Source organism: Calonectris borealis, chromosome 3, assembly GCF_964195595.1.
Source record: "Calonectris borealis chromosome 3, bCalBor7.hap1.2, whole genome shotgun sequence".
Taxonomy (NCBI): domain Eukaryota; kingdom Metazoa; phylum Chordata; class Aves; order Procellariiformes; family Procellariidae; genus Calonectris; species Calonectris borealis.
The window spans coordinates 36,841-60,547 of record NC_134314.1 but is presented as its reverse complement, the minus strand read 5'-3'; the positions used below and the strand labels follow the sequence as shown (position 1 = coordinate 60,547).

The 23,707-nt window shown below is 53.2% G+C and overlaps 1 protein-coding gene and 1 long non-coding RNA gene across 6 annotated transcripts; both read left to right on the top strand.

The window, feature by feature from the left end:
* Positions 1-1,553: 1,553 nt before the first annotated feature.
* On the top strand, positions 1,554-7,790 carry LOC142081268 (kinesin-like protein KIFC1). The gene is made up of 5 exons (XM_075147955.1): positions 1,554-1,704; positions 3,586-3,725; positions 3,948-4,023; positions 5,159-5,268; positions 7,379-7,790. Exons 1-4 carry the CDS (start codon positions 1,599-1,601, stop codon positions 5,197-5,199), a joined length of 363 nt encoding a protein of 120 aa, XP_075004056.1. The 5' UTR covers positions 1,554-1,598; the 3' UTR covers positions 5,200-5,268; positions 7,379-7,790.
* Positions 7,791-8,739: 949 nt separating this feature from the next.
* Positions 8,740-20,474, top strand: LOC142079956 (uncharacterized). Of its 5 annotated transcripts, XR_012672818.1 has the most exons (7): positions 8,740-8,813; positions 9,062-9,330; positions 9,506-9,615; positions 11,532-11,641; positions 15,217-15,795; positions 18,391-18,455; positions 18,839-20,474. It is a non-coding gene; the product is annotated as an uncharacterized LOC142079956 (long non-coding RNA). The 5 variants fall into 5 exon arrangements; XR_012672820.1 differs by lacking the exons at positions 8,740-8,813; positions 9,062-9,330; positions 9,506-9,615; positions 11,532-11,641 and having other exon boundaries at positions 11,694-15,795; positions 18,839-18,951; positions 20,116-20,474; XR_012672819.1 differs by lacking the exons at positions 8,740-8,813; positions 9,062-9,330; positions 9,506-9,615; positions 11,532-11,641 and having other exon boundaries at positions 11,694-15,795; positions 18,391-18,574; positions 18,839-18,951; positions 20,116-20,474.
* The last annotated feature ends 3,233 nt before the right edge of the window (positions 20,475-23,707 follow it).

Below are 23,707 nucleotides of genomic sequence, written 5' to 3'. Positions count from 1 at the left end.
CAACCCTAAACAGGACCCGGAGATCCTCCCCACGAGTTGGCTTGGGGAGGGGGGCTGGCTCTAGCCACACCCCTTTCAGGTCTAGAGCCCGCCTCCTGGGTCTAAGCCCTGCCCCTTGCCAGGTTTGGGGCTCCCCTCTAAGCTTGGACCCCCCGGGGGGTTTCACAGCCCCCCAGGAGCGATTTCAGGGCCTCCCCAGGAGCTTTTCCCCTCGCCATTTTGAGCCACCCCGGGGCCATTTTGGGGTCCCCTCACTTCCAGGGATACCCCCCCTTCCCACCAGTGGCCCCTAAATCTCTGTTACCTGTTTCAAGGCCCCCCCCTCTCCTAGACTGTTTGGGTCCTGACGGGGGCATTTTGGGGGCCCCTGGGGTATGTTGAGCCCCCCCAGATTTTGGGGGATTCCCCATGGATTTCTTTCTCCCCGCCTCATTTCCACTTGTCCTTCCCACTGCTTCTGCTTGGATTTTGGCATCCCCTCCTGATCCCCAAGGTTTTGGCGACCCCTCCATCTCCCCTCCTCGATTTTTACCTCCTACTGCCCCATTCCTGCTCCTGCCTCCTGCTCTTTTCCCTTGAATTTTGGGGATCCCGCCATGGGTCAGCGATGCCCTCCAGGTTTTTGGGGGACACCTTGGGGTTTTGCTGCTCCCCCCTCCCCCCCCAGTTTTGGGGGACCCTGACCACTTCCTCCCCCCTTGATTTCATGCTCCACGCTGCCCCGTTTCCACTCCTCCATCCCACTGCTTCTCTTTGGCTTTCTGGTTTCCCTCAGGGGGCAGCGACCCCCCCTGGGGTTTTGGGGACCCCCCTGGGGTTTTGATGTTGCTCCTAGTTTCAAAGATTCCCCCCATCTCTTCCCCACGTTGATTTTATTCCTCCCTTCCCATTTTTGCTCCTCTTCCCCAACTGCTTCCCCTTGGTTTTTGGGGTCCCTGGGGTTTTGGGGACCTCCCAGTTTTGGGGACACACCCTATGTTCTTCTGCCCATTAATTTCACCCCCCACTGCTGCTATTCCCCCTTGACGTTTGGGGTCCCCCATGAGCCCCCCCCAGGGGTTTGGGGTTTTCCACCCTGCCAGGGCTGTTTTTTGCCCCTGCCCCTTCAACCAGGGCTGGTTTTCTCCCCCATCAAGGCTGATTTTCCACCATGTTGGGGTTGCTTTTCTCCCCCTGCGGGCTTATTACGCGGGCTCATTTTTTCCCCCTCACCAGGTTCAGTTTTTGCCCCACGCTACATCCGGGGCTGGTTTCCCCCCCTACTGGGGCTGTTTTTTACCTCCCCCACTGCAACTGCTGCTGTTTCCCTCCTGGCAGGCGCAGCTGAAGCTGGCGGAGGAGACGGTGCAGCGGCAGGCAGCACAGGCGGCCAAGCTGTGGGCGCCGGCAGCTGCCCAGGAGCAGCGGCTGGGGCAGCAGGAGGAACAGCTCCATGGCCTGGAGATGGAGTGGCGACATCTCCATAACCTCGGCCAGGAGCTCAAGGTGAAGCCTGGGGGGGGGGGTTTGGGTGGGGGACGAACCATCTGAATTCTCTCCTTGTACCACTAAAATAACAGCTTCTGTCCTTCCTCAGGGCAACATCTGTGTCTTCTGTCATGTGTGGCTGGTGCTGCCCGAGGAGGAGGAGCAGCAGAAGGGCCTGGAGCATCTCTACTTCCCCCCAAGGACAACAAGGTGCTGGTGCTCTCCAAGGCAGGGGAGGTGAGTCGCTTTGGGGGTGTCTCCCTGTCGCTTATCCCTATTTTGAGGGGCTGAGGGTGTCTCTGCTGCTAACGAACCCCTCAGCTGTCCTTAGTCCCCCTCTGATGGGCTCAATGAGATTTTTTAGGACAAACGGGGGGTTTTAGCTGCTCCCACTCGCCCCGGGAGGGGGGGTGAGGACAGAGTTGGGGACCCCCCAAAACCTCCTTTTACACCCTCCAAGTCTCGTGTGGGACATGAGCAGCGAGACAATGTCTTGGATCCCGAAACCAGGGGCGTGACCCTGTGCGTAGTGCAGCAGGTCTTCAAGGGAGCCTGGGAGCTGGCAGAAAAAGGCTGGAAAGTGAGTTTTAAAAAAAAAAAAACAAAAAACAAAACAAAACAAAAAAAAACAACAAAAAAACCATCAAACCAAAACCAAAGCGCTAACTCCATTTTGGGGGCATTTCTGTTTTTTTTGGGGCTTGGTGTGATGCTGGTGGGCAGTATGATTTCACCGCCAGCTTCCTGGAGATCTACAACAAATCTCTGTGGGATCTGCTAGCCGGCCGGCCGAAGCGCAGGGCCAAGCTGGAGATCCTGCAGGCCGATGAGGAGGTGTATGTCCCTAACCTGTGCTGCATCCCAGTCGCCCCTGAGGAGTGGGGTAGGGGGACCCTGATTCCCCCCTTTAAAGCTCAGATTGGCTGTGTGGGTGGTTTTGGGAGGTAACGGGGCGTCTGTGTCCCCCCGCAAGGTGCTGGGGCTGCTGCAGATGGCAGCCGCCAACCACGCGGTGGCCCAGACAGCTCTGAATGACGGCTCATCCTGCAGCCAAGGCGTCTTCTAGCTCTGCATCCAGGGCTCCAACACTGCCCGGGACCTGTGCTGCGCCTGCGAGTGGGGGCGTGGGACCCTTTATGGGGGGCCACCCTTTAGAGGCTGTGGTTTGGGGTGAGCCTTTAGCGGTCACTGCTTTGGGGACACTAGTTTGGGGTGGGCCTTTAGGGGCCGCTGGTTCAGGGGCACCCTTTATGGAAGAGCTTTTAGGGGCCACCCATTAGGAGCTCCTAGTTTGGGGTGAGTCTTTAGGGGCTGTTGCTTTGGGGCCACCTGGTTTGGTGTGAGCCTTTGCAGGGGCCACCCTTTAGGGGCCACTGGTTTGGGGTGAGCTTTTACAGTAGGGACCACCTGATTTGGGGCTAGCCTTTAGGGGCCACTGGTTTGGGGCCATGGGTTCAGGGCCAGCAGTTCGGGGTGAGCCCTTTTGGGCCCCTCGTTTAGGGCCATGGGTTTGGGGTCACTGGTTTGGGGTGAGCTCTTTTTGGGTTCTTCCTCTTGGGGTGAGCCTTTTAGGGGCTCTGCTTTCAAAGCCACGGGTTTGGGGTGAACCTTTTGGGGCCATGGGTTCAGGGCCCCCCTTTTGGGGCCACCAGTTTGGGGCAAGCCTTTTCAGGGTCATGAGTTTGTGGCCAGTCGTTTGGGGTGAGCCCTTTTTGAGACCCCTCTTTCTGGAGTGAGCCGTTTTGGGGCTCTGTGTTTGGGGCCCCAAATTTGGGGTGAGCCCTTTTGGGGTCCCCCTTCTCAGACCACTGGTTTGGGGCCACTGGTTTGGGGTGAGCACTTTTTGGGGCCCACAGGTTTGGGGCCACTAGTTGGGGTGAGCCTTTGGGGGGCCCACCTTTCAGTGCCATGGGTTTGGGGTGAGTCGTCTTGGGGTTTCTCTTTTGGGGCCACCAGTTTGGGGTGAGCCCTTTTGGGGTCCCACTTTCTGGGTCACAGGTTTGGCGTCACCAGTTTAGGGTCAGGCTTTTTGGGGCCCCCTTTTTTGGACCCACAGGTTTGGGGTGAGCCCTTTTTGGGCCCCCCTGTTTTTGGGGTGACCCTCCTCTCCCCCCACAGCGGTGCTGAGCCTGGTAGACTTGGCAGGCAGCGAACAGCTGGACGAGTTGCTGTTGGGCGAGGAGCAGCCGCATGAGTCGCAGGCCATCAGTGCCAGCTTCTCCACCCTGGGGCAAGTCATCATGGCCCTTGCCAAAAAGGTACAGGGAGGCCCCTGGGTTTGTGGGGGTCCTCAGGGCCCTCGCCTTAACTGCCAGGGTCCCCGCAGGAGCCCCCCGTCCCCTATTGCAACAGCAGGCTGACCTACCTCCTGCAGAACTGCCTGGGGGGCTTTGCCAAGATGTGATTGAAGGGCTTGGGGGGGTATTTTGGGGGGCTGGGAGTTTTGGGGGACCCCACTGCCACCCTGATGTATCCTCAAGATTGGTGTTAGTGAATCTCGCTCCCCTGGAGGAGAAGTTCACCGAGTCCTTCACCTCCCTGCGCTTTGCAAGCAAGGTGGGGGGGATGGGGGCTGGTTTGGGGGTGGGAGGTGGGCTGGTTTTGGGGGAGGGGGCAGGTTTTGGGTGGCTTTGGGAATGATTTGGGAAGGGGGAGATAGAAAATTTTGGAGGGGAGGTTTGGGGGACATAAAGATGGTTTTGGGGGGTGGGGGTGATTTGGGAAGGGGGAGATGGGAAGTTTGGGGGGTGAGATGGTTTTGGGGGGCAGGGGAGCATTTGGGGGAGCATAGGAGGGTTTAGAGGGATGGGGGCCAGTTTTGGGGGCAGATGGGGGTGATCTGGCAAGGGGGATATGGGAAGTTTGGGAGGACTGGGGCAGTTTTGGGGGGTGGGGATGATTTGGGGGCGCACAGTTAGAGGAGGGGGAGATTGTTTGGTGGGTCAGGGGGCAGGTGGGTGTGATGGTTTGGGAGGCTGGGGGTCTGTTTTGGGGGGACCGGTTGGGGGGGACAGGGGTAGGATTTGGGGTGGTGGTTGGGGGGATTTTGGGGGGTCTGTGGGCGGTTCTGGGGGTCCAAAGTTCCCTTCCACTCCCCTCTCCACCGCTGAGCGAATGCGTGGTGGGCATGGCCCATGCCAACTGGAGGTAGCCCCTTGCTCCCCTGGCAGCAAAATCCATAGGGCGAGCCTCTTCCCTTTGGACATCTACTGTCTATAAGCCCCGCCGGCACCTATTCTTTTTTTTTTTAAGGATTTGATGTTTTTCTCAGTATATATTAGGGCTCCAACCCTGAGGATTCATAATAAACCTCAGAATTGGTTTTTGATATGGGTAATAATTAATAAAAAAAAAACAGTAGAGGCAAAATAAACAGTTAAAAGGGATAAAATAAATAGTTAATTTAAATTCTGGTTGTTTTGGGTCACGCCTTGCCGTGGTCCTTCCCATTTTGGGTGGAAAATGGTAATATTTAATTCTTATATTTCTAAGTTCAGGCAGGAGGACAGCGGAGTAGGGGCACAGGAGCCGCAATTGAATGCCCCAATAAAGATATGTTGAATTTTGCTTAAAAAAAAAAGCAAATTTTTTTTTACGATCACAATTCATGTGTGTTTTATACCCATCTGGGGTGTTTTATTGTTGATATTGATTATGTATCACACTGAGGACTCGTCGACTTTTAATTAAGGTATGACGAGTACTGTTTCCTCACCAAATCGTCGCAAATGACCCCAAGCCTGCCAGGATTTCTCTGCTTTCGGCCTCAAAATCTGGGTTATAGGGAAAAAGGAGTAATATGTGAGTAAATATACACATAAATATACCCTAATAAATACATATATGCACATTCAATTACTCTTTTACTCTTGTTGATTTGCAATATCGCATTGTGTCCAAATTTATTATATCTGGTGCCTTTTCAACCGTTACCTGTTTTTTATTTTATTTTTGCCCCAACTTGAGCAGCTTTTGATCCTTTTTTTCCCCCCATATTTCCCTTGTGAATTTAGGGGGGTTTAGGGAATTGGTGTGGCTTGGGTATCAGGGAACCGCTGGCATTAAGCTGTACCCACACTCTTCCTGCTCCCCTGGAGGAACAGTCTCCTCCAACGGGCTTGATTTCTTTTTAATTTATTGTTTCTTGTGAAAGACTCAAGGAAAATGGGTTTTCTTTTAGTCCTATTTAATGATTTTATGGGTGGGTTAAGGGTGACAGCGAGCCCAGCACTTTCCCAGACCCTGTGCTGCCTTGTTTTGATCAATATAGTATTAATTATGATTAATAATTTGCCCTCATGCCTCTGGAAACTGGCACCGGTAAAGTCGAAATACGCTCCCTGCTTTCACCTCGAGCCCCTGCAGCCTCCCTGCCCGGCGGCATCATCGTGCTGGACGACGAGGACGAGGGGGTCCGCGAGCCTCCACCCGGCACCTCCGGAGGATGCCACCTCGGGGTCTCTGTTCCCCCTCCATCATCTCCATGTTGCTCCCTGGGTGTCTTCATCCCCCTTGGTGTCTCAGTGCCACCTCGGTGTCTGTGTGTCCCCTCGGTCTTTCCATGTCACCTTGACATTGCTGTCTGATCTCAGCATCTCCTTGTTCTCCTGCAGTATCTCCGTGTCTGCCTTGGTGTCCCCATACCACCTTGGTGTCTCTGTCTCCCCTTGATGTCTCTGTCCCCCTCAATCGTCTCCATGACCCCCCTTGGGTGTCTCCGTCCCCCCCAGTGTCACTGTGCCACCTTGGCATCTCTGTCCCTCCTCCGGCATCTCCGTGTCCCCCCTTGGCATCCCCATTGGCGTCCCCCTTGATGTCTCACCTCGGCATCTCCCTTGATGTCTCGTCTCGGCATATCCACGTCCCCCCTTGGTGTCCCTGTGCCACCTCAGCGTCTCCATCTCTTTGTGTCTCTGTTTTCGCTCCATTATCTACATGTCCCTGCTGGGTGTCCACATGCCACCTTGGTGTCTCCATCCCCCCTCAGCCTTTCTCTGTTCCCCCCTCCCTCACCTCCCTGTTGCCCCTGGTGTCTCTGTCCCTCTCCATCATCTCCGTGTTCCCCTTGCATCACATCTGTGTTCCCCCAAGGTGTCCCCGTGCCAGCTCAGCGTCTCCATCCTACCTGGTTGACTTTGTTCCTGCTCCATCACCTCCCTGTACCCCCTGGGTGTCCCTGTCCCCCCTCCATCACCTCCGTGTCCCCACTGGTTGTCTCCGTCCCCTCTCCATGACCTCTGGGTGTCTCTGTCCCCCCTGCATCATCTCCATGTTACCCCTGGGTGTCCCTGTCCCCTCCTTTGTCACTTCCATGCTCCACCTGGGTGTCCCTGTGCCGCCTTGGTGTCTCCATCTCCCCTGGGTGTCTCTGTCCCCCCTCCATCACCTGTGTGTCCCCCTTGGTGTCCCCATGCCACCTCAGTGTTTCTGTTCCTCCTCCTTCACCTCCCTGTTGCTCTGGGTGTCCCTGCGCCGCCTTGGTGTCTCTGTTCTCCCTCTATCATATCTCTGTTCCCCCTTGGGTGTCTCTGCCCCCCCTCCATGATCTCCACATCCCCCCTGGTTGTCACTGTCTCCCCTCCATCACCTCTCTGTCCCCCCCCCACCCCCCCGGTCCCTCTATTCCTCCTCCATCTCCTCTCTGTCCCTCGTGGATTTCCCTGTGCCACCTTGGCATCTCCCTCTCTCCTGGATGTCTCTGTCCCCGCTCCAGCACTTTGGTGTTCTTTTCAGTGTCCCTGTGTCCCCCTCCATCGTCTCTGTCCCCTCCTCAGTTGTCTCTGTCCTCCCTCCATCGTTTCCACTTCCACCCTGAGTGTCTCCATTCCCCCTCCATCACCTCCCCGTCCCCCCCAAATGACCCGGTGCCACCTCAGGGTCTCCCTCCCCCCCGACCCCTCTCCCTTTGCAGTTCCTGGAGCTCTGCACCTGCCTGAAGGAGGAGCACCCCGAGGTCATCCCCTTCCTCTGCGGCCATCACCAAACAGCCAGCCTGGATTTCACGGTCTCAGCTGAACTCGTCAAACTTCAGGAATTTTAATTTAGAAGCGTACGCATGATTACGTTCTAAAGAAGAGGGAACTTGAGGATACGTGATATCTGAATCACCACAAACTGCGCCCGCAAGAAGGGTACCTGCAGCAGCACCTGCGTTGATGGGCCGGAAGCTTCTGCTTTCTGAAACAGCTGCACGTGACCTAAGACATCTCCATCTCTAAGTGCCACTCACATCTCCAGAGTTCAGTCTCTCAACTTGCCATTAAATTTCTATCCCTTCTCAGAAGTTTTTATGAAAAATAAAGAATAGTCCAGTTCAAGACCTATTTTATTCCTATGATTTGGGTACTTGTGAATGTTCCTTCGATAACGTGAATAAGGATTGCAAATGCGTATTGATGGTAATTATCGAGTACAGAGTAATTAAAAGCGTAATTAAATATATTCAGATTAAAAGCGTAATTAAAATATATTCAGATAATTACTATAGCCAGAAACCACATCTGTATCCCAATTCACGTTTAAACTTTTTCCTTAATTTCAAATCATCTTGGTCTCTCTTGGACAAGGAACTACATCACATTTTCATTATAATCTAGAAAAATACTTATCATTGGGCTTTTATCATTAAATAGTTATCAATAAGACTGCAAGTCTGTCAAAGGCAATTTGCAATATGGTACACATTTTGCAAAAGCTGAGGGAGGGAACTTCAAGTGCTTAAATTGAATGTTTAAATCAGATAGAAAAAGGCAATTAAAAGTGTTCTGAAAATCATGGCCTCAAAAAAAAAAAATCATCCTTCAGAATGGTTTCACTTTTATACTGTAAAGTGAATGTTTTCTGTCTTTTAACTAAACATAGGATTCCTTTTCCACTGAATATTGCAGATGTCATGAGAAAGCAAACATAGACTTTATTCTTCAAATTGAATCACTTGGTACCAATTTTATTTCTCACGCTGTGAGAGGCGCCCCCCTGCTCCACGCTGCTGTCCGCCGGTAACGGCAGTGCGGGCCTGCGGGGTGGTGCCGCCGCGCTCGTCGCTGCCTCCCGGTAAGGAAACGCCGCTGCCGCCCCACGTGCGCGCTGCCGGCGGGCGCTGGGCGCGCAAAGCGCGGAGCTGCAGCGCCGGTGCCGCCCCCGAGCACGCGCCGCCCGGCGGGTGCTCCCTGCTGCTGCCGCCCCGTGGCCGAATCGCGGTACTGCAGCCCGGCAGTCGCTCACCGGCTCGGGGCCCTCCGGCGCGCCGTCGGCAGCTGGCGCATGCGCTTTGCGGGGGAGCAGCATGGCGGCGCGCCGGGCGCGCTTCCCGGCGGCGGCGGGTCAGGGCCGAGGTCATCGGTGAGGTGAGCGAGTCCCCTCGGCGGATGGGGCGGTGTCTCCTGGCCGCTCGGGGGTGGCGGGACGGGAAGCTTCAAACTGCCCGCTGCGGCAGGCTCCCGGTCTGCTGGAGCCCTGTAGCCCCAGGTCACCCCCAAGCCCAGTCGGCAAGCTGGCCTTTGATGCGTCTCCAGAAGTCCCTGCAGAAGGAGAGGATGCGGCCAGGGGCAAGCTATGGTACTATCGGTCGCTGCTTTTTCTTTCTCTCTTCCAGAGGCTGCACTGAGGATGCGGTTGTCTGTTCCTGCCTTGGGGATGCCGTTGATGACACCCGCTTCAGGCTTGCGTGGGTTGTCTCTGCCCGGCCTCGCTTTCCTCGCAGCGTAGGGGCAAAAAGGGACAGGCGGAGCACTTACTGGATGTGGACAGGGGCTGTCGCGGCTGAAGCTGGAGAGGCCAGAGAAAGGTAAAGAAGATGACATCGAAGGCCATGTGGCTGGCCGCTGCCTCCTGCTGCAGGCGAGAGAGAGCTTGCCTCTCCAGGTGAGGAAGGATCCCTCTTCGTAGTCTGCAGCAGGCCAGGCTGCCAACACGGACCGCAGGGTCTGTATGCGTCACCAACGGCGCGGTACGGCCACGTAGTGCACGAGCGAGCGAGGCTACTTGTGTAGGAAGCCTCGTCTCGTCAGAGCTGCGAGATACCCACGTATTCTTTTAGGTGAAGGACAGCAAAGCGACCGGAGTTACAGAAGAGGAAGGGAGGAGAGAAGGAGAAAGAAGCGTCTGAACTGTCAAATTCTCCCGGCAGCGCCGAGAGCGAGAGCTGCGGTGAGTCCCAGGCGCTCAGGGCACTGTCTTCCCTCTTATGCATCCTGGGCCCTCCCGGCCCCTCCCCTGGTCCCCTCTGTTTCCCACGCTGCAGTGTTTTTCTTTGGTTTGTTCCCCTGTACCTCTTCCTCTATTCTTGTGTCCTGCTCTGTCTCCCTCTTTTTTTTCATTCTCTGTCTCTGTTCTGTAGCCCATCGCGGTTTTTTCCTTTTCTATCTCTTTGTCCTGATCTGCATTTGTTTCTTTTTTCCCCACAATTTCTCTGGTCTATTCTCTGGCTTTCTTTTGCTCTCTGTGCCTGTACGTGCAGCGCCGTGTCCCTGCCTTCCTTCCTCTATCTCTCCTTTCCTGCCTCCCTATCTCTTTCTGTCCTTCTGTCTCTTTTTCTCTCCTTCGTCCTGTCTTTCCTTCCCCCTGCCCCCCCGCCTCTGTCTTGCTGTTTGTCACTGGTTTTTCTTTCTCCCACTCTCTGCCTGGGTTTTGTCACTCTCACTCTCTCTCTCTTTCCTTCAACCTGTTTTTTCCTCTCTCTATTCATCTGCCTCTAATGCTTCTTTCTCTATCTTTTAGTCCTGCTCTGTTCTGCTGCCCATCTCTGTCCAGTTCCCTTTCTGGTTTTTTTCCTCTCTTGGTTAGTCTGCCTTTCTTCCTGTCCCTATTTTTTTTCTCTCTCTATTCCTCTGTCCTGCTCTGTGTTCCCTCCCTCTCACTCCTGCAGTGTCCTGGTAATATGCAGTCCTCCTGTGTGTTACCGGACCTTCTCCCTGTTGATTTTTTCCTCTTGCTCTATTCCTCTGTCCTGCTCCCTAGAAGTATTTTTTTAATTCTCTGTATTTTTGTTCTTCGGCCCATCACTATTTTTTTGTTCTCCATCTCTCTGTCTCCTGCTCCCCATTCTCCTCTTTCTCTCTCTGTCATTCTTTTCTTTTCCCTGTACCTATGCTTTTCTGTATCCTTGCATCCCACTCCTTCCCTCCCTCTGTCTCCCTCTGTCACGCTGTCTCGCTCCCTATCGCTCTTTTTTTATTTCTACTCTTGCGACGTGTGTGTCCCCCAACCCTTCCTTTTATGTGTCCCGGTCTTTCTCTCTACATCCTTCTATCATTCTCCTTCTCTTGCTGTTCTTGCTCTTTTTCTTTCTTTTTCTCTAACCTGCTGCCCATCACTATTTTTCCTCCTGCATCCCTTTGTCCTGCTCCCTGTACTTGTCAGTCTTTCCCTTTGTTCTGCCTCCAGTCTTTCTCTGTTTTCTCCATCTCTGTCCTTTTCCCTGTACCTTTTTCTGTGTGCTTCTCAGTTCTTCTCCCTCATCGTATTTTTCTCTTTCTGCCATCCCTCTCTTTTTCTCTGTGACCCTCTGTGCTGTTCCCTTTCTTTTCTTTTTCCAATTATCTGCTGCCTTACCTGTCCCTCTCTCTCTGTCTCTCTTCCTCTGTCCTGCTCCCTGGCCCTATTTTTCATTGCTTCACTTCTCTGTCCCGTTCTCTGTCTTTTTTCTCTTATCTCTTTGTCATCCATCCTCCCCCTAACTTTTTGTCTGTATATGTCCATACCACTGCCTGTTTGCATCGTTTCTCGCTATATACCCCTGCCCAGCATGATTCTCCTTTGTCCTGCTTCCTGGCCTTTTTTCTCATCCTGCAGCGCTGGTTTTTCTTTCTCCCTCTCTTTATCCTGATCTGTCTCTCTTTCTTTTCCCCTCAGTCCTTCTGGTGTGTTCACTATGTTTTTTCCTCTCTCTCTCTTTCCTTATTTCTGTAATTCAATTTTTCTCTCAAGCTGTCTGTTCTGCACCCTGCTCATAATTTTCTTCCTGTTTTCCTCTGTCCTACTCCTGCGTGTAGCGCGCGAGCGAGGCTACGCGTCTAGGAAGCTTTGTCTCGTAAGACCTGTGAGACACCCATGTATTCTCTTAGGTGGAGGACAGCCAAGCGACCGAAGTTACAGAAAAGGAAAGGAGGAGAGAAGGAGAAAGAAGCGTCTGAACTGTCAAATTCTCCTGGCAGCACCGAGAGCGAGAGCTGCAGTGAGTCCCGGTTCCTCCGTGCCCCTCCCCTGGTCCCCTCCCTTTCCCACGCTGCTGCGATTTTTTTTTTGTGCTCCCCTGTACCTCCTTTCTCCATCTCGCTCTGAGCGGCTCCCTGTTCCCATGTTTTAGGTCCTCCCTCTCTCTGCCCTGTAGCCTGTGGCTATTTTTTCCTTCTCCGTCTCTCTCTGTCTGGCTCCCGGCCACTATTTTTGCGTTCTTCCCTATTTGTCCTGTAGTTAGTGTGTCGGTATTGTTGCTGTCTCTGTCTCTCTCTGTCCAGCTCCCTGTCCCTCGGGCGCTTCTTTCCTTTCTCCGTCCCTCTCTGTTCGTCTCGCTGTCCCCACTTTTAAACTCTCCTCTCCTTTGCCCGGTAGCCCACTGCCGTTTTTTTCTTTCTCTGTCTGTCTGTCCCACTCCCTGTCTGTAATTTTTAATGCCTCCTTCTCTCTCTGGAAGTCTGTCAGGAGTTTTCCTTTTCTCAGTCTCTCTGTCCCGTTCCCTCTCCCTGTTTTTTAATTCCCTCCTCTCTGCCCTGTTACCCATCACCATTTTCATTTTCTCTGTCTCTCTCGGTCCGCTCAAGATCCTGATTTTCTAAATTCCTCGCTTTCTGCCCTGTAGCCCGTCACTTTTGAAGTTCCCTTTCTCCGCCTCTTTCCGTCCGGGTCCCGGCCCCTCTTTTGTACTTCCTCCGTCTGTACCTGTGGCCTGTTGCGTTCTCCCTCTTATTTCTCAGTCTCTCTCTCTGGCTCCCCACACCTGTTTTTTCATTCCTCCCTCTCTGCCCTAGAGCCCATCGGTCTCTTTTCTTTCTCTGTCTCTCTCTTTCCAGTTCCCAGGACCTGTTTTTCAATTTTGTCCTTCCTGGCTCTGTGCCACGTTGCGATTTCATTTCTTTTGCCGTCTCTCCCTGTCCGGCTCCCATCCAGGATTTTTTAATTACTCCCTATCTGTCTTGTAGCCCATCGCTGTTTTTAATTTGTCTGTGTCTCTCTGTCCGGCTCCCTGTCTTTATTTTTTTTTTTAAATTCATCCCTCTCTGTCCTGTACGTGTCGCTTGTTCAATTTTTGTTCCCCGACGTCTCTCTGTACATCGCTTCCGGTCCTGTTTTTTAAAAATTCCTCCCTGTCTGTCCTGTGGCCTATAGCGGTTTGTTCTTACTCTGTCTCTCGTCATTCTGGCTCTCGGTCCCTATTTTTCAGTTTCTCCCTCTCGGCCCTGTAGCACAATGCTATTATTTGCCTTTCCTCATCTCTCTCTGTCTGGCTCCCTGTCCCCGTTTTTGTAATTCCTCCCTCTCTGCCCTGCAGCCCATCACTATTTTTCCGTTCTCTGTCCCGCTCCCTGTCCCGAGTTGTTAATCGCTCCCTGTCTGCCCTATAGCCTGTCGCATCTTTTTTTCCTTTCTCCATCGCTCTCTGTCTGGCTCCCTGTCCCTACTTTTTAGTTCTTCCCTCGCTGCCCTGCGGCCTGTCGCTATCTTCTCTTTCTCCGTCTCTCTCTGTACGACTCCCGGTCCCTTCTTTTTTGAAATCCATCCCTCTCCGTCTTGGAGCCCATCACGGTATTTCCTTTCTCTGTCTCTCTCTGGTTGGCTCCTGCTCCCTATTTTTCAATTTCTTCTTTCTCCATCTCTCTCTCTGGCTCTGGATCCCAATTTTTTAATTCCTCCTTCTCTTCCCTGTAGCCTGTCTGGTTTTTTTCCCCTCTCTTTATCTCCCCCTCCACCTCTGGCTCTCTGTCCCTATGTTATAATTCCTCCCTCTCTGCCCCCTAGCTATTGCTATACTTCCTGTGTGCATCACGCCGCATCTGGGTCCTCGTCCCTCTCTTAATTTTTCCCTCTTCTCCCTGTAGCCCGTCACTATCATTTTCTTTCTGTTTGGCTCCGGATCCCTGTTTTTTCCTTTCTACCTTTCTTTGTCCTGTTGGCCCCTGATTATTTTTTTTTTCCCTCCTTCTTGCTCTGCCCGGCTCCGGCTCCCTATTTTTTCATTCCTCTCTCTCTGTTACGTAGTCCGTTGGTATTTTTTCTTTCTCTGGCTCTTTTTCTCTGGCTCCCTGTCCCAGTTCTTCGGTTTCTTCTTTCACGGCCCCGTAGCACATTGTGTTTCTATTTCTTTCTCCACCTCTTCTTTCCCAGCTCCCCGTCCCTCACTTTTAATGCCCCGCCGCTTCCTCCATCTCACTCTTTCTTGCTTCCCGTCCCTGTTTTTTAATTCCTCCCTCTCTGCCGCGTACCCTGTCGCTTTTTTCTTTTCTCCATCTCTCTATATCTATCTTGCTGCGCCCCATTTTCAATTCTTCTTCTCTGCCCTGTACCCCGTCGCTATTTTTGCATTACTCTGTCTCTCTCTGTCTGGCTCCCTGTCCCTATTTATTGATACCTCACTCGTCTTCCTGCACCCACTGCTATTCCCTGCGATCTCCCTCTCTCTCTGTCTGGCTCCCTGTCCCCAGATTTTAATTCCTCCGTCTGCCCCGTGTAGCCTGTCTGGATTTTTTCATCGGTCCCTCTCTGTGTCCGGCTCCCTCCCTCCGTGTTTAAGTTCCACATTCTCTGTCCCGTAGCCCCATACTATTTGTCTTTCTCCATCTCTCTCTGTCCAACTCCCTACTGCTAGTTTTTATTTTTTCCCTATCCGTATTGTAGCCATCGCTGTTTTTTTTTTTTCTCTCTCCGTGTCTCTCTGTCCAGCTCCCCGTCCCTGTTCTTTAATTCCTACCTCTTCCCTGTAGCCTGCTGCTGGTTTTTTCTATTCTACATTGTGTTCTGTCTGGTCCCCTGTTTATCAGTTCCTCTCTCTCTCTGCCCTGTGGCCTGTCACTTGTCCCCATTTTATTTCTGCCTCTCTCTCTGTCCAGCTCCCTGTTCATGGTTTTTGAATTCTTCCCTCTGTGCACTGTCAGCCGTCCAATCTTTTGCCTTTCTCCATCTCTCTCTGGCCAGTTTTCTGTCGCTATTCATTAATTCTGCCCTCTCTGCCTTGTAGCCTGTCGCTTTTGTCCTCTCTCCTTCTCACTATCTCCGGCTTCCCGATGACCCTATTTTAGAATTTCCCCCCTCTTCTTTCTGTACGTGATGCTATTCTTCTTGTTCTCCAGCTGTTTTTTTTTTTTCCAGCTCGCTGTTCCTAATTCTTAATTCTTCCCTCCCTGCTACGTAGCATGTAGCTGTGTGGTTTGTTTTGTGTTGTTCCCCCCATACGGGCCCTTCCCTCCATCATTCGCTGTGCCGGCTCCCTGTCCCTGTTTCATTCCTTCCTCTTTGCCCTGTTCTTGTCGCTTTTTAATCTTTCTCCATGTGTCTCGGTCTGGCTTCCTGCCCATATTCTTTCCCTTCCTTCCTCCCTTTCTGTCGTGCTGCCCATCCCAGGTTTTTCCTGCATCTCCATCCTGTTCCCTGTCCTTCTTTGTCAGTCTCTGTCCTGCTCTGTCTCCCTCTTTTTGCTGCTTCCCTTCCTCTCTTCCTGCTGCTTCTTTCTCCACCTCTGTCGGGCTCCCTGTCCCCATCCTTCTCTCGCTGTCCTGTTCCCTGCCTCACGCTTTCTCGCTACACCCTCCCGTCTAGCCTGCTGCCGCTTTTTTCTTCTCGTGTCCTGCGCCCCGCTCCACGTTTTTGGCAGCCTCCACCTCTGCCCAGCAGCCCATCGGTCCAGGAGCCAGCCGACCGACCGTCCGTTCCCTGCCGAACCGACAAGCGTGGCTCCGGGAACGACTGCCGAGGTGTCCCATGGGCTGGGGGAGCGTCGGGGGCCCCGAGCCCCGGAGCAGACTCGCTCCCGGGACTTGTTACGTGCGTGACTAAATAAACACTCGCCGTCTCCTTTGCCCTCACGGCTGCATTTGCACTCCCTTTGCACCAGGAGAGGGGCTGTGACAGAGCCCAGGGGAGGAGGTGACGCTGAGCGGGGGTTGGCCGATGGCCCTCTGTTCCTGCTGGGCTCCAGCTGCGGGCCGGGGCTGGAGGAGCCCCAGGTGCGGGCAGTGAGGCTGATGGCGACGGCCCCTCCCTGTAAAGGGGTGGCTGCCGGGGGAGGGGCTGGTGCTCGTGCTGGTGCTGCCCTGCCCCGGCTGGCCGGGGAGGGGCCAGTGTCAATCACGGGAGGAGGAGCGCGGTCGCCGAGCTGCGGCTATACCGGGGGCGAAGGTGGGCGGGGGCCGGGCGATCACTCGGCGGTTCCCGGGAAAAACCCGAGGAGGGCGGCGGTGCTTGTGGGGGGCCGGCCGGGCCGGTGGGGTCCGTGTCGGAGGCACGGAGCGGCGGCGGCGGCACGGGTGCGAGGGTGCCGCGCCGTGTCGGAGCCAGCGGCGAGGACTGTCGGGAGCCGGGCGGAGGGGCGCGCCGTGTCGGAGTCGGCGGCGGGGGCTGCTCGGGGTTGCGCTGGGGTCTCCGGGTGCGTTGGCGGGGGAGGGAACGGTGTCCCCGCAGGGTCAGAAGGCAGGGAAGGCTGCCTCGCGGCATGCCGGGAGCTGTAGTCCTGGGGTGCGGGGCTTCTGGTCGGACATGTTTGTTCCCCGGAGCATGCCGGAAGGTGTAGTCTTCCGGCACTTGGCTTCCGGGCGGCCATGCTGTGTTTGCCAGTGCATGCCGGGAGGTGTAGTTTTTGCGGACTTGGCTGCCTGGTAGCCGCCCTGCTCTCGAGCGCGTGCGGCGCGGTGTTGTCGTTGCTACCGCCGCGGCCCCCGTGGCGCAGCACGGTGTGTAGTTTTGTTGCCGGTTTCTTGTGGTTTTCTGCGGGCTTCCAGCTGCGGCCGCTCCCCGACAAGCGGTGCAGCCGCCCGTCACGAGCGCATGCGCGGTGGCGCGCGGCTCAGCGTCCGAATAGCGATACTGCCGTTTTTTCCTTTTCCATCTCTTTGTCCTGATCTGCACCTGTCTCTTTTTTCCCGTGCAATTTCTCTGGCCTGTTTCCTGGCTTTCTTTTTCTTTCTGCGCCTGTACGTGCTGCTCTGTGTCCCTGCCTTCCTGTCTCTCTCCTTCCTTCCTTTTCTTTCTATCCCTTTGTTTTGCTCACTGTTGCTGGTTTTTTTAATTCTGTTTCTCATTGTCCCTGTCCTCCTTCCTGTTCATCTCTTACTCTTTGTGACCCCTTCTGCTGCTCTCTTTCCCTCTTATTTATTGCCCCACCTGCCTATCCCTGTTTTTTCTCGTGTTCCCCGTCCCTTTCTGTTTCACGGTATCCCACTTTGTGGCTCCCTGTCTTCATCTGTTTTCTATATCCCTCTGCCCTTCCTCCTTTCTTTCCTTGTTCCTCTGGCCTACTACCCATCACTGCTTTCTCTTTCTTTCTCCATCTCTCTGTCTCAGTCCTGTTGCACTCCTTCTCTCTCTGTCTCTAATGGTTCTTTCTCCATCTCTGCCCCGCTCCCTGTCCTTTTCCTCTTATTCTCTCTGTTCTCCATCCTCCCCCTAACTTTTTGTCTGTATATCTCCATACCACTGCTTGTCACGTCGTTTCTTGCTATATCCCCCTGCCGAGCTTGCTGTCCCATTATTCCCCTTTGTTCTGCTCCCTGGCCTTTTTTGTCATCCTGCAGCCCAGCGTCAGTTTTTCGTTCTCCCTCTCTTTGTCCTGATATGTTTGTCTCTTTTCCCCCCCTCAGTTCCTGTGGTTTGTTTCTTAACTTTTCCCCCCTCTCTCTCTCCTTCCTTATTTCGTTAATTCCATTTCTCTCTCGATCCATCTGTTCTGCTCCGCGCTCATAATTTTCTCTCTCTCTTCCTCTGTTCTGCTCCCTGACCCTGTTTCTCTTTTGCCATGTCCCTGCAGGGCTCCTCATTCCTTTTTTATCAACTTATCCATGTCACTGTCCTTTTCCCTGTATCTTACTTAGTCTGCTCCTCGGTCCTTCTTCCTCATTTTATTTTTTTCTTTCTATTCCTGTGTCCTGTTCCCCTTCACTGTAGTTTCGTTCTCTGTATCTGCTGCTCCAGTAACGATTGCCGGGTTGTCTCGCTACAGGCACCGAGCCCCGGAGCAGACTCGCTCCTGGAACTTAAACGCATTAACGAATAAACACTTGCTGTGTCCTTTGCTCTCATGGCTGTGCCTGTAGTCCTTTGTACATGGTGAGTGACTGTCAGAGTCCAGGGGAGCAGGCTAAATAGCGGGTGTGAGGGGCCATGGCTGCAGCTGTGGGCTGGGGCTGGAGGAGCTCCAGGGGGGGCCAGTGAGGCTGATGGTGATGGCCCCTCTGTGTCAAAGGGCTGTAGCCCCAGGGGATGGTGCTGCCGGGGCACGCGTGCCTGAGCATGCCGATGAGCCGCACATTTCTGACGCACCGGTGCAACAGGCTGACGGTCAGTTGGAGTCAGGCCCCCTCAGGGCTGCTTCCAGGGATTCTCTGAGAGCCGGTGGAGAGGAGGCAGGAAGAGGTGCAGGAGATGGCTGCCCCCACCCCTCTGGGTACCCGGAGGCCTTCCCACCCCCTGGAAAAGGTGCCAGGTGCTTCCCCAACTCAGGAAAACTCCTCCAGTCCTGCTCACCCCCTGCAGCTGTCTCCAGCTCCAGCACCTCCCTTGAAGCCTGTCCCGTAGCCACAGACTGCCCTCAAACCCTGTCGTCACGGCAGCAAGCTGACCCTTGAATATGCTTTATTCTCCATAAATGCAGGTGCCGTTAGCATCAGTTCGGGGAAGGAGCGGTGTCTCCAGGAGCTCCTGCAAAAGGAGGCGTTCCTGCCTGAGGAGAGCTACAGTTATCACTGTGGATAACGGTTGCTTGCTCTTTCCCTCTCCCAGAGGCAGCACCGAGGACTTGGTCGTCGGTTCCTCTCCGGGGATGTTGTTGATTGCGTCTGGCTCAGGTTTGTGTGGGTCGCCTTTGGCCTCATTCCCCTAGCGGTATGGGCGAAAAGGGACAGCTGGACACTTGCTGGCTGTGGGCAGGAGCTGCTGCGGCTGAAGCTGGAGAGGCCAGAAAAAGGTAAAGCAGCTGAAGAATAAAATGAAGAGGATCCAGCTGGCAGCTGTCTCCAGCTGGAGGCAGGAGCCAGCCTGCCTCACCAGGTGAGGGAGGATCCCTTTTAGCGTAGTCCTCGGCAGATCTGATCACCAACATGCACCGCACAGTACGTCTGTACGCGTACCCGAAAGCACGCTACAGCCACGCAGAGTGTGCGCGTGTGAGGCTATGTATCTCGTAAGCCTCGTATTGTAAGAGCTGTGAGACACTGATTTATTCTCTCAGGTGGATGACAGTCAAGCGACCGCAGCTACGGAGGAGGAAGGAGACAGAGAGGGAGAGACGAAGATGCGTCCGAACTGTGAAATTCTCCAGCAGCTCTGAGAGCGGGAGCTGCGGTGAGTCCTGGAGCCTCAAGGCTGTGTAGTTCCTCTTCTGCATCCCGGTCCCTCCCTGCCCCCCCGTTCTCTTTCTCTTACTGCGGTCATTTTTTTTTTTCTTCTCTGCACCTCTCCCTCTCGTTCTCCAAGTCCCCCTCTTTATCTATCATTCTACTTTTCCGGTTTCTTTTTTTCTCTGTGCTTCTATCCTGTTCCTTGTCCCTCTTTTTCATCCTCTGTCTCTGTACTGCAGTCCATCACTAGTTTTGTCTTTCTCCCTCTATCTATCTGTCTTCCTATCCCAATTTCTTAAATTTCTCCCCGTCTGCCCGTTAGCCCTTCACAGTTCCTACCCCCCCACCTCCGTCTGTCTCCATGTCCCTATTTTTTAATTCCCCTCTCTCTGCCCTGTATTCTAGATACATTTTTCCTTTCTTAGATTCTCTTGTTCCTATGTTTTCATTTCTTCCCTCTCTGTCCCATGGCCCATTTTTGTCTGTATCGTTCTTTCTCTGTTTGGCTCCCTGTCCCTATTCTTTAATTCCTCTGTCTCTCCCCTTCGGCTCATCGAGTTTTTTTGGTATTTCTGTTTATCTCTGTCCATATCACAGTCACCTTTTTTAAATCCTCCCTCTCTGCCCTGTGGCCCATCACTATTCTTTGTTTTTCTTCATCTCTCTCAGTCTGGTTCCCTGTCATTTCCTCCTCTCGGGCCTGTAGCCCATCGCTAATTTTTTTTCTCTGTGCCTCTCTCTCTGTGGGTCCCTTTCCCTATTTTTCAATCCCCCTTCTCTGCCCTGTAGCCGATCGCTGTTGTATTGGGTTTACGCGGTAAGGTTTTGTTAGCTGGAGCGGGGCAGGGGCTGCAAGGGTGGGTTCTGTGAGAAGGGACCAGGAGTCGCCCCCATGTTGGGCACAGCCAGTACCGTCTTTGAGACGGATCTGCTGCCGATCGAAGCTGAGCCCATCAGCAACGCTGGTAACGCCTCTGTGATGGACGTTTAAGAAGGGCTAAAAAATGCTGTGCAGAAGCTGCGATAGAGGAAATGTGAGTGTTAAAGAGCCCTGCAGACATCAAGGTCAGTGAAGAAGGAGGGGGAGGAGGTACTCCAGGCACCGGAGCAGAGATTCCCTTGCAGCCTGTGGTCGAAGAACGCGGTGACGCAGGTTGTTCTCCTGCAGCCCGTGGAGAACCCCACGCCGCAGCGGGTGGATGTGCCTGAAGGAAGCTGTGACTCTGTGGAGAGCTAGCGCTGGAATGGGCTTCTATCAGCACTTGTGGCCCCGTGGGAGGGACCCCACGCTGGAGCAGAAAAAGAGCGTGAGGAGGAAGGAGCGGCAGAGATGACGTGCGATGAACTGCTCGCAACCCTCGCTCCCTGTCCCTCTGCATTGCTCGGGGGGAGGATGTAGAGAAGTCGGGAGCGAAGATGAGCTTAGGAAAAAAGAATAGGGTGGGAGGAAGGTGTTTTTTAGATGTTCTTATTTCTCTTTATCCTACTCTGATTTTGATTGACAATAAATTAAATTAATTTCCCCAAGTCGAGTCTGTTCTGCCTGTGATAATAATTGGTGAGTGATCTCTTTGTCCTTATCTCAACCTACAAGCTTTTTTGTCGTATTTTCTTCCCCTGTCTTGTTGAGGAGGGGGAGCGATAGAGCGGTTTGGCAGGCGGCCAGCCACGGTCAACCCACCACAGTTTTCTTATATCAGCGTCTGTGTCCCTATTTTTTAATTCTTCCCTATGTTTCTTGTACCCCATCGCTCTTGAAACTTTCTTTTAACCTCTCCATCCCTATCTTTTTAATTCTTGCGTATGTTTCTCCAACGCAGTCGCTTTTTAAATTTTCTTGCTACCTTTCCCTCTCTCAGTCTCCCTGACCTAATTTTAATTTCTTGCTGGTTTCCTGCACACTATCGCTTTCTAAATTTTCTTTCTACGACTCCCTCTATCCATTTCCTTGTTTATAATTCTTAATTCTTCCTTTTCTGTCCTGTATCCGGTTGCTTTCTGCACTTTCTTTCTACATCTCCCTGCCCCTATTTGTTAGGTCTTGCCTATCTTTCTTGTACCCTGTTGCTTTTTGAAAGTTTCTTTCCACGTCTACCTTTGTCTGGCTCACTGTTTCTATTTTTTATTTCTTGTTTATGTTTTTTTTCCCCTATCACTTTAGAATTTTTCCCCGTCCCTTGTCTTGTCTCTGTTTTGTCCCGCTGGTTCCTTCTGCCTCTCTCTCCCGCTCCCTTTCTCTCTTATTTTTTCCTCCCTCTCTCTGTCCCTGTTGTTTTCTGCAATCTCTCTGCTCTCCTCTCTCTACACAATTGTCCTACTCCCCACCCCTCTCTTTTTCGCAGTGTCCTGTTTTCTGGCTCCCTGTACCACATCTCTTCTCTATGTTCTTCTGTCCTTCCTCCTGCTTTTCTCTTCCCTTTTCTTCCTCTTTCCCGCTGCATTTGCACACCAAGCCTTGCAGCCAATTCACTCCTGGGATTTCTTACGTGCATTAATGAATAAGCTTTTCCTGGCCTTCTCTGTGCCCCTGCATATGTTTGCAGCCCCTGGGGCAGGGCTTGTGGCTGTGGACAGGTGCAGGGGAGAGGGTGATGTGCTGTGGCACTTTGCCAACGGCCCCTGCTCCTGATGGGCTCCAGCTGGGGCTGGGGCAGCCTAGGTGTGGCCAGTGAAGCCCTGCTGGGCTAAGGGGCTCTCGCTGTAAAGGGGGCTGCCTGGGCACACCTGCCCGAGGGAGCCGATGAAGGGAAAACTGGCTGCGGAGGGAATCCGAGGGGGTCCCGGAGGCAGCTGCCTCCAGCAACGAATGGCCGGCGGTGAGAAAGGATCTCGCCAAGCCGCCCTTGACAGAGCGGACGCCAGCACGTGGTGCTGGAAGCTCGTTGTCTCCGCTACGTGCGTGAGCAACCGTGTGTCGAGGAAGCCTTGCGGATGAGGAGCATCTGGGCGTCCGCTGCGTGCTGCAAAACAGGTGAGGGTGGGGCTGGCGGCACTGCAGAGGAGGAAGGGGCAGATGCAGAGAGGTAAGCGTCGGGGCAGTGAAGGTCTCCTGCCGGCACCGGGAGCTGCGGTAAGTTGCGTGTCCTCCCCTCTGCATCCTGGCCCATCTCTGCCACTCTTCTCCAGATGTCTGCCTGCCTCCTTCCTCCGTCTCCCTCTCTGCCTGCCCACCTACCTGTATGGCTCCTCCAAACTTGTTATTGTTCTTCCAACTCTGCCCAGTACCCTCTTGCCTTTTAAACTGTTTCTATGTCTCTCTCGAACCAGCTCCGTCTCCGTTTTTTTTTTTAGTTTTTCTGCTTTGCTTTGTACCCCAATTACTTTTTAAATTTCATTTCTCTACCTACCAGTATCTGGCTCCCTGACTCTGTTTTTTCATAAATACCTGCCTCTGCTCTGTACCCCATAGCTTTTCAAAATTTCTTTCTACGCCTCCCTGTATTTGGCTCCCTTTTCCTATTTTTTATTTCTTCTCGCTCTTTCCTTTATCCCATCATCTTAAAAATTTCATTTATACATATATCTCTCTGTCTCTTGCCAGCCTTATTTTTTAATTCTCACCTGTGTGAATTGTATTCTGTCACTTTTTGAAAGGTCTTCCTATTTCTCCCACTATCTTCCTTCCCATCCCTATTTTAAAAGTTTTTCCTGTGTTTCCCTTTACCTGCCGCTTTCTAGTTTCTCTTTCTATGTATCCCTCATGCGTCTCCCTGTCTTTATTTCTTAATGTTTTCCTATCTGTCCTGTACCCCGTCACTTTTTAAGTTTTATTTCTATGTCTCCCTCTATCTGGCTCACTATCCCTATTTTTTAATTCCTCCCTTTAGCCAAGGAAGCGTCTGCCCAGGCATGCCTGCCTGAGGGAGCTGAAGAAGGTGAGCTGCCTGAGGACGGAATCCGAGAGGGTCCCGCCGGCAGCTGCCTGCAGCACGGAACGGCCGGTGCCCGCGGCGAGGAAGGATCCCTCCAAGCCGTCCCCGACAGAGCGCACCACCGGCACACGGTGCTGGGAGCTCAGTTCCTCTGTCGGCCGCACGTGCGAGCCGCTGGGAAGGCTCGCGGTGCTGGAGCATCGAGGCGCCTGCCGCCGAGGCAGAGAGAAAAGCGTCGGGGTGGCGGAGGTCTCGCACCGGTGCCGGGAGCTGCGGCGAGTCGCGCTTCCTCTCTCGCGCATCCCGGTCCATCTCTGCCGCCCTTCCCTAGGTCTCTGCCTGCCTCCCTGCCCGTCCCTGCTTCTGTCTCCCTCTCTGCCGGCCCACCTACCTGTCCGGCTCCCCAAAACTTGTTACTCTTCTGCCAACTCTGCCCTGTACCGCTTCACCTATTAATTTGTGTCTATGTTTCCCTCTCTGTGTCTCCCTCTCCTTATTTTTTAAGGTTTTCCTATGTTTTCTATATCCCGTTACATTTTAATTTCTCTTTGTACGTTTCCCTCTCTCTGGCACCCTGTCGCTATTTTTTAATTCCTCCCTCTATCCTGTACTTAATTGCTTTTAAAATTTTCTTTCTATGTTTCCTTCTATCCATCTCCCTGTCCCTATTTTTTAATTGTTTCCTGTGTTTCTTGTACCTCATTGCTTTTAATGTTTTCTCGTTGTGGTTCCTTCTATCCATCTCCCTGTCCCTGTTTTCTTAATATTCCTTTGTTTCTTGTACCCAATTGCCATTTTAGTTCTTTTTTTACGTTGTCCTCTATCCATCTCCCTGTCCCTATGTTTTAATTCTTGTCTATGTTTCTTGTACTCGGTTGCTTTTTAAAA

Excerpts from the sequence above, each read along its gene's own strand:
- LOC142081268 (XM_075147955.1), top strand. The coding sequence starts at position 1,599 with ATGTGTGGCTGGTGCTGCCCGAGGAGGAGGAGCAGCAGAAGGGCCTGG. Across the intron at positions 1,705-3,585 it reads TGCTCTCCAAGGCAGGGGAG|CGGTGCTGAGCCTGGTAGAC; the intron begins GTGAGTCGCTTT and ends CTCCCCCCACAG. Across the intron at positions 4,024-5,158 it reads CCCTGCGCTTTGCAAGCAAG|GTATGACGAGTACTGTTTCC; the intron begins GTGGGGGGGATG and ends CTTTTAATTAAG.